This window comes from Bactrocera latifrons, unplaced genomic scaffold (genome assembly GCF_001853355.1).
Source record: "Bactrocera latifrons isolate USDA-ARS-PBARC rearing strain unplaced genomic scaffold, ASM185335v1 scaffold_55, whole genome shotgun sequence".
In the NCBI taxonomy this organism is placed as follows: Eukaryota; Metazoa; Arthropoda; class Insecta; order Diptera; family Tephritidae; genus Bactrocera; species Bactrocera latifrons.
This window is the reverse complement of record NW_017537212.1, coordinates 691,614-701,839: the sequence shown is the minus strand read 5'-3', so window position 1 is coordinate 701,839 and position 10,226 is coordinate 691,614. Positions and strand designations below refer to the sequence as shown.

The 10,226-nt window shown below is 33.2% G+C and overlaps 8 protein-coding genes across 8 annotated transcripts; 5 read left to right on the top strand and 3 right to left on the bottom strand.

The window, feature by feature from the left end:
* Positions 1-503: 503 nt before the first annotated feature.
* LOC108974386 (ubiquitin) lies at positions 504-1,412 on the top strand. Its single transcript, XM_018942161.1, has 3 exons — positions 504-646; positions 700-897; positions 960-1,412. Exons 1-3 carry the CDS (start codon positions 599-601, stop codon positions 1,104-1,106), a joined length of 393 nt encoding a protein of 130 aa, XP_018797706.1. The 5' UTR covers positions 504-598; the 3' UTR covers positions 1,107-1,412.
* Positions 1,413-1,881: 469 nt separating this feature from the next.
* Positions 1,882-2,946, top strand: LOC108974383 (peroxiredoxin-5, mitochondrial). The gene is made up of 3 exons (XM_018942157.1): positions 1,882-2,018; positions 2,301-2,435; positions 2,494-2,946. The coding sequence occupies exons 1-3, from the start codon at positions 1,923-1,925 to the stop codon at positions 2,821-2,823; spliced, it is 561 nt and encodes a 186-aa protein (XP_018797702.1). The 5' UTR covers positions 1,882-1,922; the 3' UTR covers positions 2,824-2,946.
* Positions 2,947-3,045: 99 nt separating this feature from the next.
* Positions 3,046-4,197, top strand: LOC108974381. The gene is made up of 3 exons (XM_018942156.1): positions 3,046-3,350; positions 3,406-3,527; positions 3,594-4,197. Exons 1-3 carry the CDS (start codon positions 3,221-3,223, stop codon positions 4,017-4,019), a joined length of 678 nt encoding a protein of 225 aa, XP_018797701.1. The 5' UTR covers positions 3,046-3,220; the 3' UTR covers positions 4,020-4,197.
* On the bottom strand, positions 4,017-4,771 carry LOC108974385 (nuclear cap-binding protein subunit 2). Its single transcript, XM_018942159.1, has 3 exons — positions 4,620-4,771; positions 4,337-4,554; positions 4,017-4,281 (listed from the first exon to the last, which is right to left on the bottom strand). The coding sequence occupies exons 1-3, from the start codon at positions 4,668-4,670 to the stop codon at positions 4,083-4,085; spliced, it is 468 nt and encodes a 155-aa protein (XP_018797704.1). The 5' UTR covers positions 4,671-4,771; the 3' UTR covers positions 4,017-4,082.
* A 62-nt stretch (positions 4,772-4,833) lies between these two features.
* Positions 4,834-6,993, top strand: LOC108974378. The gene is made up of 6 exons (XM_018942153.1): positions 4,834-5,234; positions 5,302-5,655; positions 5,705-5,899; positions 5,953-6,284; positions 6,373-6,619; positions 6,677-6,993. Exons 1-6 carry the CDS (start codon positions 5,151-5,153, stop codon positions 6,764-6,766), a joined length of 1,302 nt encoding a protein of 433 aa, XP_018797698.1. The 5' UTR covers positions 4,834-5,150; the 3' UTR covers positions 6,767-6,993.
* A 95-nt stretch (positions 6,994-7,088) lies between these two features.
* LOC108974384 (iron-sulfur cluster assembly 2 homolog, mitochondrial) lies at positions 7,089-7,879 on the bottom strand. Its single transcript, XM_018942158.1, has 2 exons — positions 7,714-7,879; positions 7,089-7,663 (listed from the first exon to the last, which is right to left on the bottom strand). Exons 1-2 carry the CDS (start codon positions 7,755-7,757, stop codon positions 7,228-7,230), a joined length of 480 nt encoding a protein of 159 aa, XP_018797703.1. The 5' UTR covers positions 7,758-7,879; the 3' UTR covers positions 7,089-7,227.
* Positions 7,880-7,986: 107 nt separating this feature from the next.
* Positions 7,987-9,238, top strand: LOC108974379 (probable 18S rRNA (guanine-N(7))-methyltransferase). The gene is made up of 4 exons (XM_018942154.1): positions 7,987-8,142; positions 8,201-8,238; positions 8,307-8,869; positions 8,927-9,238. The coding sequence occupies exons 1-4, from the start codon at positions 8,104-8,106 to the stop codon at positions 9,112-9,114; spliced, it is 828 nt and encodes a 275-aa protein (XP_018797699.1). The 5' UTR covers positions 7,987-8,103; the 3' UTR covers positions 9,115-9,238.
* LOC108974380 (dnaJ homolog subfamily C member 30) lies at positions 9,126-10,189 on the bottom strand. Its single transcript, XM_018942155.1, has 2 exons — positions 9,723-10,189; positions 9,126-9,667 (listed from the first exon to the last, which is right to left on the bottom strand). Exons 1-2 carry the CDS (start codon positions 10,024-10,026, stop codon positions 9,255-9,257), a joined length of 717 nt encoding a protein of 238 aa, XP_018797700.1. The 5' UTR covers positions 10,027-10,189; the 3' UTR covers positions 9,126-9,254.
* Between the last annotated feature and the right edge of the window lie 37 nt (positions 10,190-10,226).

Here is a 10,226-nt window from a genome sequence, read left to right as displayed (position 1 = left end):
ATGAATACAACAGGCCCAACGATAATGACAGTAATTGGCAACTATGATGACGAAAAGACGAAAAAGAAGAAACTGCTGACAAAAGAAGTGAATTACAATGGCAATACTATATTGTTAGTAGTGTTTCTCGAATACTACATATAATATATATATATATCTATAAATTTATTTCGAAAATAGTTGTAAACGTAAATTACTGTTACAAAGCAAAGAAGCTATAAACGTAATATAGAAAACTTAAGTTATGAAGTGTTATTTATATCTCAATAAATAACTTGATTCTTTACTGTGTATTGTGGACCACCTATATCAGTATGTATATGGTATTCAAATACTAACTGTTCTGTTTTTTTCAACAAAACAATCGACGTGTTGAGGGGGTAGTATGCACTAGACCAGGATTTCGCCATATTTATATTTGTTAAATAATGTATTACATGAGATCAAGTGAATTACCAAGAGCGAGTGGAAACGTAGCATTAGTCGTACTTTTTCGTTCACAATAAATTTTTCTCATCGGMCCCATCATATGTTTGCAGTGCTTTTTGTGGAATAGTAACTAATATATAGTAATTTTAGTTTTATTTTAAGATAAAACATGCAAATAACAATAAAGATTTTAAAAGGACAAGACGTTACATTAGACGTGAGTTCCATTATTGCAAATCCAATTCATTTATAACGAAAAATTAATTTCAGGTCGAGCCGCATACTTTAATATCAGATATGAAAAAGGAAATTGAAAGTAAATTGAATATACCATTACCAGAGCAAAAATTGTTATTACTTGGACGTACGTTAAAAGATGAGAACACTGTGTCCGCATATCCAAATTTACATGAAGGATGTAAACTAAATTTGGTAGTGATGCGACCACGAATAGAAGGATTACGAGAGGTAAAAGGATAAAAACAGTAAAATAAATAATAATACTAATAAATTTTATTTTATGGTCACAGATCCTACAGAAATCGTTTCGAAAGTACTATAATGAACCACAAGCTGACAACTTGGTTACTGCTTTTATGACCGATTTTGAAACGAATTTAAAACAAATGAGTGTAGACGATATTGAACGTTTATCTGAGAGTTTATTAGGTGTTTAAATTGGAAAACTCCATCGATACAGTTGGAGTTTCGAAGTAGAAATTTATATAAAATTCTTATACATTTGATAAATTTATATTTAAATTCATATGATTAATTTTTCAGGGTGGATGTAAAAATATTTAAAATGTTGGTATTTTCCATATTTTTTCCCCCCATATTATATAATAAAATAATCGCGTCTAAAATTGCCGTTATGATTGTTTTTCTGTAGAGAAGCTTGAAAACGTAAACATGCAACGATAGGAATGTGCCCAAACTATTACGAATAGCTCCGGTCCCACGACAGTCGGGTCTACGTAACCGGAACGGAAACGGATTTTTATCCGGCCAAGGACTGTCAACTCGGCAAAACTTTACCGCTACAACAACATTACGAAAAATAACTTGAAACAAAACTTCTTCCCTGAACTTTATTTTAATAAAGCAGACACATCATGCGGAGAACTATGCGCAAGCGATTTCCTTTCAAATCACTCCTTGTTTTACAACAAAAAAATTAGACTTATCATTTGACTATCAGTTTTAATTGATTTACTGATTTTGGTGTGATAAATAATCCTATTAATAATAGCAGCGTGATTTTTCTTTTGTTAAGTTCGTAATTATTGTTCAGTATAAGATAATTCCATCTAAAACATAAATACTCAGTAACATATAGAGGTTTTAGAACTATCCACGAATATTTTATAACACATTTTTTTAATACTACCCCACAGTACTGGATGAATTTCCACTCAACTGTCACGGCGAAATTTTACGAATCGAAGCACACAAAGTAGACGAAAAGTGAAAACATATCACAAAACTTTAAAATGCAGTCGCGTATCTGTACCGTTGCCATTCCTCAATTTTCAAGGAATTTGGTTCGTGCGTTTTCAAAGTCAGCAAATAAAATGGCTCCAATAAAGGTTTGTTATAGAAATTACATTTTTAGAACGACTACTAAAGTGTTTGAAAATTTTATTATATTTTATTATGTTATTACATAACTTTTTATTATATATGATATGTTATTACAACCGTAAAAGAAAGCATTCCAATGCAAAATTGATTTCTTAATTCGGTTGTAGATTTCTTTGTTCAAGGTCATGGGTAATATCGACCTATCTATTATTTTACAGTTACCGAAAACTAGTTAAATACATTACAGTATGTTCTTAAATATAGATACTATTTTTTTGTATTTGTAGGTTGGTGACAAACTCCCTTCAATAGATCTCTTTGAAGATTCGCCGGCAAACAAAATAAATACCGGGGATTTGACATCAAATAAGAAAGTGATAATCTTTGCAGTACCTGGTGCATTTACGCCTGGCTGCTCCAAGGTGGGTATAAAGCCCAAGTCTTCAATTGACGATAATTCATTACATCTTTTATTTTCAGACCCACTTACCAGGGTTTGTGTCTAATGCTGATTCGTTGAAAAGTGATCAAGGCGTTAATGAAATCGTTTGCGTTTCTGTAAATGATCCATTTGTTATGTCCGCTTGGGGTAAAGAACACAATACTGCCGGTAAAGTCCGTATGTTGGCTGATCCTTCCGGCTTATTTGTTAAGTCTTTAGAACTAACAATTGACCTACCACCGCTGGGTGGTCTACGTGCAAAACGTTTCTCAATGGTTGTAGAAAATGGCGAGGTGAAGGAATTGAACGTTGAACCCGATGGCACTGGGCTAAGCTGTTCTTTAGCAAACAACATTGGAAAACATTAAATATTTTATATGTGTTCAGGTACATATGTGAAATGACGTATAGTTTAAGATATTACTGTTACAAGGGAAAATATTGCAGTTGCTTGATCCGTAAATAAATATACATATATACATACATAGGAATACGTGTAAATGGTAGTTGTTTATAGTTTAATGAAGAAAAGTTTCACAACGCGGGAGTTTGCATTGTTTAAAAATTCTTAATCAACTTTTAAATAGTTGAAAAGAGTTTAAAAATAATCAGCACAGTGATAAGGAATTAAATTTTATACCAAGAACGTGATAAGTTGGTATTTGTTCACGTGTAGAATTATTGTGAATGGGAGATAAATAGTTAGCGTCATCGTATTTATATAGCCTATTCCAAAAGTAATGTTATCATTTGTACAGATGTACCATGCTGTTCTTAAGTCGTTCAATAGCTGTTATTTTTGTACATTTTTTGATTATTGCGCACAATAAGCATACAATAAATGGTAAAGGAGTGGAAAATGAAGGAAATAAATCGGTGCTATCGGCAAGTCTTTGTAAGTAAATATTTTTTATAGTTTGGATTTAAAATAATTATAAAATATACTACAGATTCAAAGATATTTAAGGAACGCCGTAATGAGCATCAAACAGTAATAAAAAACATGATCACATCAGAAAATTATGAAAAAAATTTTAAGCTGTTAAAGCTAGCCTATGGTAAAATCTTTCAAGTAATATAACAGAAAATAAATTGCATTTACACAGCAAGTAATCATCAACTTTATTTCTTACTATAGCTTATCAGGGACAGTAATATTACAATGACATCATATGCCTATGAACCTTTGCGGGACGGATTTGCTCAAAATAGTAATTTACAGGATGCAGTCAGCACCGTAATGGAAAATTGCTGTATAGCTGCCGAAAGTCTTATACACTTTCCAGAAATAAGTTATAGAATTTTTGGTAAACATTATTTAGAATGGAAATTGATGCTGAATTGGTGTTATGAGTTTGTTAACTCTTTTCCACACATAATTGATGAATCTACTGCCAAATTGATGACAATTTTATTTCAAGAGATCAACGAAGAATTTCGTAGCCCTGAATATATAAACCCTTACCATGAAGCGTCTAAACATCAAGAAAAGAAAAAGGAAAATAAACGCCATAAGAGGCTTAAGAAAGGTCCATCTTTAAGCGGAGGCAAAAAAGAGTTATAAAATTTTTTGTTTATATTGTATATTACGTATAAATCCTAAAGTTAAAGGTAAAATACCACAAAATTAACGATTGTCGGTGTTTGGTGCAATTTTTTGCTGCAACAATTTGCCATAACCTCCTCGTCCGGCATCATAGTCTGTTCGGTATTCATCTCGCACTTGTCCACCAGTTTTGCCGCGACCATACTGACGCCCCTCAATAAAGCCTGCATCCCAATCAACTCGTATTAAGCGATCATCTAGTCGTGTTCCGTTTACGTATCTAATATAAGAAATCATTTTGTTAAATGTTTCTAGTATTCAATTATTTTACTTACCGCATGGCCATTTCTGCGTCTGTACGTACATAATATTCTACAAAACAGAATCCGCAAGGTGTTTTTTTGTATTTATCTAAACCCATCACTATACGTCTCACTTCACCGCAACGGGAAAATAATTCGTGAATTTGTTCTTCGGTTGTGTAAAATGACAAATTCCCCACATACAATGTACACGATTCACGGAGTGAACGCTCTTGATCAGACCGTGAGCCCTACAAACGAGTGAAAAAGTTAAACATTCTATACACAACAATAATATAATTTTTTAAATACTTACTTTAAAATGTTGATCGCGATATGAGCTTAAGTCTACTGATCCCGCTGACATTTCTTATATTGAGAATTATATCAATAAGTTTTTGCGGTAAATTTTTGTTTATGATTGTAAAATAATCGGCAGCTTTCAGTGAAGAAACGTCAATTTTTATAGAAATGTCAAATTGCATTTTAATGTAATGGATAGTTCACAATAGGCTTGAACTAAGATAAGAAAAATGAATATGGTGATCTTAGTTGACTGCAAACATAAATTAGCTCCAAACGAATTAAATAAAATACATTATATCAGGGAAGAATTGTAATAATTAGAATAACTTTATTTTTCGAATAAATATTTTACTGAGATATCCGCGCGTTATAGATATTAACGATATTCTGGTAGAAAGGAATGAAATATTACAAATCTAATGTTTCTGGAAATTATGGATAAATTTCGTTTCACAAAGATCATTAAAGGAGTAATATCATAGAAAAAGTGCAAGAGAAAAGATCTAACGTAAAAAATCGGGGTGCGATATTGTCATTAACCATGCTCAGTAGAATGGATGGTAGTTCAGAAATAACGGAGGCCCAACATAAAAAATATCAAAAGCTTGCTAGTGAATACTCAAAGGTACGCCCCTGTGCCAAAATAATTATTTTAACTAAACTAATTTATATTTTTACTTTATTTACTGAAGCTACGAGCCAGGGCAGCTGTACTTCGAAATGCTGTTTTGGATGAACAATCAAAAGGAGAAAGTTTACGTGAACAACTACGACAAAGTGAAACCGCGCTCCGTCGATCTGAGCAGGAAGTCGATTCATTAGGTTTTCGTAATAGGCAACTAGAGCACAGAGTTGCGGCCCTTCAAGATGAAATTGCAAAGAGAGAGGGACGTATTAAAACTGATAATGAATATGTACGAAAACATACAGTAACTGGAAAAGGGGATCTTCCTGGAGCAGTTGGGGAAAGGGATGTGGGACAAGACGCTCTAATTTTCGAAGAACTTCAGAAGAAAATCATGGAAAATGCAGAACTAACTACAATGGTTATCTTAGGGTCTTTTACATTATATATAAATGATATGAAATATATAGTATTTTTCATTCAAGGTTGACGACAAGGAACATGAGCTTCAAATTCAGGGTGAACGTTTGCTGGATTTGCAAAAAATGTTAGAAAAGCGAAACATAGAATTCACAGAGTCAGAAAAGCATTTCCGCAGAGATTTCGAAGTATTGCAAAAGAGAAACACAGAGCTCGAAAGTAAGCTCGTTGACGCGATTAGTATGGTAAAAGCGAGAAGTGTTTGTATTTATGTAACTGATAATATATATTCTTTCAGTTGGGTAGTGAAGATGCTCTGAGTGCTTCTGGTAGTGATCATACACCATTTCATGTTGCTGCGCAACAACATGATCAATCAACATTATCTACAGCATCAGTACCAACAGCTGAAGAACGCATTTGCAGTCTGGAAAAAGAAATGGTTCACTGGCGGACACAATATGAAATTTTAAAAATCAATGAAGCTACAACTTTAAATGAGACAAAAAATGGGTTGTATGACAATAATATTACATGCTCGTCTGCTTGTATTCCAGAGTATAGCAATTGTAGCTGTAGCAGTACAGCAGCTGGTTTAATAGTAAAATCTGGCTCAGCGGAAGCAAAAAGGTATACAAAACTTGTTGAATACAAAAAAATAATAAGTTTCTTATATGTATATGTGCGCGTCTTAATTTACAAAATTTATAAATAATAGCTCACGCGACTCATATAAGGAACCGACATTACCGCCCACAAAAGAAGAAATTCTTTATAACAGTTTTAGTAAAAAATTTGAACATCTTTTGAAATCTAAGTACTTGGCTGAATCTCGAATGTTTTCATACGAAACGGAAGTGGAACATTTTCAAATATGTTTGGAAAATGCGACGCATGAGTTAAATTCAAAGGATGAGCAAATAGGAAGCATAAATCAGGCATTAAAAATTCTAGAGGAGGATTTGGTAATAATAGAAAATATTTAAAGAAATATCTATGAATTAATTATTGTTTTCAATTAGGCTACCACTCGCATTAATTATGAAGAACAAATCAGTGTGCTTACGGAACAGGTAATTAGCTTAAGTGAGCAACTAGCCGCTTCAAAGTAGAAGAAATTTATTTGAAACTGTTTGGCACGTGGCTAATATAACTCACAAATAAACACCGTTCAAAGGATAAACAATAATTGTAAACTTTTCGAAGGTAGATACCGTTCTTCAAAATTGTAACGTGCGCAAGTATATAAGATTGTATTTTAATTAACTTAGTACACGGTAATTGTTGATCGTTTAAATATCTTGAAAGTTTATGCAGTGACAACTATCGATCACTGAAACAATTTCTGAATATGTACACATTGTGCAAGTAACTTAAAATATGTAAAATTTTGTGTATCCTTTAAAACTTTGTAAATTAAAAAAGAAACATGTATTTAATAACAAGCGGAATAATTTATATTACTATATGTGTAACTTTGTAACATTTATAACAACTGATAAATGGCAATATATATGAAATTTATGAAAGCATAATAAAACTCAATTTATCATCGATATTTTTATAGTTATTTCTAATCCAATTTGATAGAAAAAGAAGAGCCGCATGAACAACCGTGCTCCGCTTGTGGATTAGCTATTATTCGAAAACCAGATCTGATTAATTCCGTATGATAGTCGACAGTAGCACCAGAACAGTATTCTAAAGATACATTATCAATGACAACTTTTGCATTTTCCTCGCCGAAAACAAGATCATCACTTTTCAATTTCGTGTCCAAATCAAATTTATATTGAAAACCAGAGCAACCTCCACCTTCTACAGTGATACGTAGGAATGCTTTACCATTTTCTGATATTTCCTGTAGCCGTTTAGTACACGAATTGCTTATCACTAGCTCCGCATCGCCTGAAGGAGTCTTTGAATCTTCAGAGGCGACTTTCGAGTTAACATCAGCTGTCATTGAAGATAAGTTTTGCAATGTGTTACGCGTGAATGCAAATATTTTTCTAAAAAATTTCAAATAAGTGAAATAGTACTGTAGTTAATTCATTTTTACCCGTGTCGCMTAGGATTAATACACTTTCTCAATGCAAAAGCCATTTCTTAATCCTTCCTCACTTGCAAAGTTTATCTTTATTAATTATACAGACTTTCAATTAGAAATGCTAATAATTCTTATGTTATAAGAAAATGAAATCAAAACAAAACTTGCATAATCACACTGCACACCGTGCTTAATAACAGCTGTTTTAATAAATAATCAAAACAATAAATATTGAATAAAAAGAAAACTAGAAGAATTTGACAAATTCGTATAGCCTTGCCGACATATCCACGTGCATGTCATATTTGAAAACAAAATAAAGTTGGCATATAGTTCGTCACAGGAAATATAAGTGAAATAGTAGAACTCTCTATCTTATTGTAACAATAATCAATTACAAATATGGCAAGGAGGCCTGAACATTTGGCACCGCCTGAGATTGTAAGAAGATTTCGTAATTCCTCTAAACTGGGTACTAACTTTTTCCTAATTTTTGCAGTTCTACAATGATAATGAAGCCAAAAAATACTCTACCAAGTAGGTTACTCCTGCATTATTATATTAAATATATATTCCTGTAATCGTAAATTTACTATTTCTTAAAGCACACGGATAATAGAAATTCAATTTGAGATGGCAGAGAGAGCCTATGAATTACTTACCCTAAATGAAGATGAGCAGTGTCTGATATTGGATATTGGTTGTGGCTCTGGTTTATCAGGAAGTGTGTTGGAGGACAATGAGCACATTTGGGTAGGTGTTGACATATCTAAGTCAATGTTAGATATAGCTGTTGAACGTGATGTAGCTGGAGATCTTGTGTTGGCAGACATGGGAGACGGTATGCCATTTAGGCCTGGTACCTTCGACGGTGCCATATCAATATCTGCTTTGCAATGGTTGTGTAATGCGGATAAAAGTACACATAATCCCCATAAAAGATTATATAAATTCTTTTCAACTTTATTCTCCTGTTTGACTCGTACAGCTCGTGCTGTATTTCAATTTTACCCGGAAAATGCAGACCAAATTGAAATGGTCACCTCACAAGCTATGAAAGCTGGATTCTATGGTGGCTTAGTGGTTGATTATCCCAATTCCACCAAAGCAAAGAAGTATTTTTTAGTTTTGATGACGGGTGGTACTACACCGATGCCAAAAGCGTTAGGTAAGTCAGCGTTGTGATGTCGAAAATTTAGAATCTAATGTTAATTTTAAATTTAAGGATCGGAGGAAGAAGAAAAACGAATAAATTATATTAAAAAGCGTGATATGTGTCGAGAAGCTCGAGGTAAACCGATGAAAAAATCAAGAGAATGGATATTAGCTAAGAAAGAACGTAGGCGACGCCAAGGCCGTGACACCCGACCAGATACAAAATATACGGGACGAAAACGTAGTGGAAAATTTTAGTTCGAAAGCTATTATTTACATTACAATTTGTTTAACGTAGCAACCTTTTCTTTACAATTCTTCGTTTATAATAATAACAAAATCTTTAAAACATACAATAAAAAATTCAACATTTCCCCTTAAACCTTTCTTTATCACAACTACGTTTCGGCCGGAGGCGATTTGGTACCAATGTTTCGCTGCGAAGAAGCTTGAATGGATCGCTCTTTTGGCGCATCTAGTGACGATTCGGTGTAGAATATTGCGTACATTGCCACAACTATGAAAACAAAACCGAAGAGTACCATTTCGTTTTGTAAAGCAAACGCATGGTCGCGGCGTTGTGCTTGCTTTCGATCAAACCGTACTTTAGCATCTTTTCGTTTTTGGAAGGATTTTCCGTAATGGGCGCGGGACCATTCATCAAAATCATATATAGGGGTTCGTCCCATTTCATCCGCAACTTGCGATTTTTTAAAACGAGATTTGTAAAACTTCGTTTCTGGATCATCTTCTACTTCTGGCTCATATTCTGTTGGCCTTTTATATGTAGCTCCCGCTGTATGTATAACACCTGTAAAATTAAAATGGATTAAATTTACAACTTTTTAATGAAACTATGTGTATACCTTTATCATATAATCTTCTAAGTCGGTAGTTACCAAGTACTTCATATGCCTGCGAAATTWCACGAAACTTTTTTGCAGATATTTCACATCCTTTATTTTTGTCAGGATGATATTGCATGGAAAGTTTATAATATGCTGATTTGATTTCATTCTGTGTCGAGCTCTGTGTTATTCCAAGAGCTTCATAATAATTAGTGCTTCTCCACGGAGAACTTGTACAAATATACTGCACATTACCAATGTTATTAAAAATATGCGTCGGTAAGAAGCTGCGAAATATTAACTGACACTTGGTGTTATACATTGCACGATCCACCGAGTGGGCTGCACTTTCTCTGATTTTTTGGAGTTGTTTTTATTATGATTATATCATTATGTTACGTTCAAGGGATTTTGTGAATTTTTGACAAAGTACATATTATAGCTGAAGTAATACTGCTGTCATTTAAACATTTTTCTTTATCGTTCTCTAAAATTAAAGAAGGGAATGAGTGAGTATAATAT

Bases quoted from the DNA above. Each gene is read 5' to 3' on its own strand.
- LOC108974386 (XM_018942161.1), top strand. From the start codon at position 599: ATGCAAATAACAATAAAGATTTTAAAAGGACAAGACGTTACATTAGAC. The intron at 647-699 runs GTGAGTTCCATT...AATTAATTTCAG, and splicing joins GACAAGACGTTACATTAGAC to GTCGAGCCGCATACTTTAAT. The intron at 898-959 runs GTAAAAGGATAA...TTATGGTCACAG, and splicing joins GAATAGAAGGATTACGAGAG to ATCCTACAGAAATCGTTTCG.
- LOC108974383 (XM_018942157.1), top strand. From the start codon at position 1,923: ATGCAGTCGCGTATCTGTACCGTTGCCATTCCTCAATTTTCAAGGAAT. The intron at 2,019-2,300 runs GTTTGTTATAGA...TTGTATTTGTAG, and splicing joins ATAAAATGGCTCCAATAAAG to GTTGGTGACAAACTCCCTTC. The intron at 2,436-2,493 runs GTGGGTATAAAG...TTTTATTTTCAG, and splicing joins TTACGCCTGGCTGCTCCAAG to ACCCACTTACCAGGGTTTGT.
- LOC108974381 (XM_018942156.1), top strand. From the start codon at position 3,221: ATGCTGTTCTTAAGTCGTTCAATAGCTGTTATTTTTGTACATTTTTTG. The intron at 3,351-3,405 runs GTAAGTAAATAT...AATATACTACAG, and splicing joins GGTGCTATCGGCAAGTCTTT to ATTCAAAGATATTTAAGGAA. The intron at 3,528-3,593 runs GTAATATAACAG...TTCTTACTATAG, and splicing joins CCTATGGTAAAATCTTTCAA to CTTATCAGGGACAGTAATAT.
- LOC108974385 (XM_018942159.1), bottom strand. From the start codon at position 4,670: ATGTCAGCGGGATCAGTAGACTTAAGCTCATATCGCGATCAACATTTT. The intron at 4,555-4,619 runs GTAAGTATTTAA...ACTCGTTTGTAG, and splicing joins ATCGCGATCAACATTTTAAA to GGCTCACGGTCTGATCAAGA. The intron at 4,282-4,336 runs GTAAGTAAAATA...TTCTTATATTAG, and splicing joins GACGCAGAAATGGCCATGCG to ATACGTAAACGGAACACGAC.
- LOC108974378 (XM_018942153.1), top strand. From the start codon at position 5,151: ATGCTCAGTAGAATGGATGGTAGTTCAGAAATAACGGAGGCCCAACAT. The intron at 5,235-5,301 runs GTACGCCCCTGT...TATTTACTGAAG, and splicing joins TTGCTAGTGAATACTCAAAG to CTACGAGCCAGGGCAGCTGT. The intron at 6,620-6,676 runs GTAATAATAGAA...GTTTTCAATTAG, and splicing joins AAATTCTAGAGGAGGATTTG to GCTACCACTCGCATTAATTA.
- LOC108974379 (XM_018942154.1), top strand. From the start codon at position 8,104: ATGGCAAGGAGGCCTGAACATTTGGCACCGCCTGAGATT. The intron at 8,143-8,200 runs GTAAGAAGATTT...TAATTTTTGCAG, and splicing joins ATTTGGCACCGCCTGAGATT to TTCTACAATGATAATGAAGC. The intron at 8,239-8,306 runs GTAGGTTACTCC...TATTTCTTAAAG, and splicing joins GCCAAAAAATACTCTACCAA to CACACGGATAATAGAAATTC.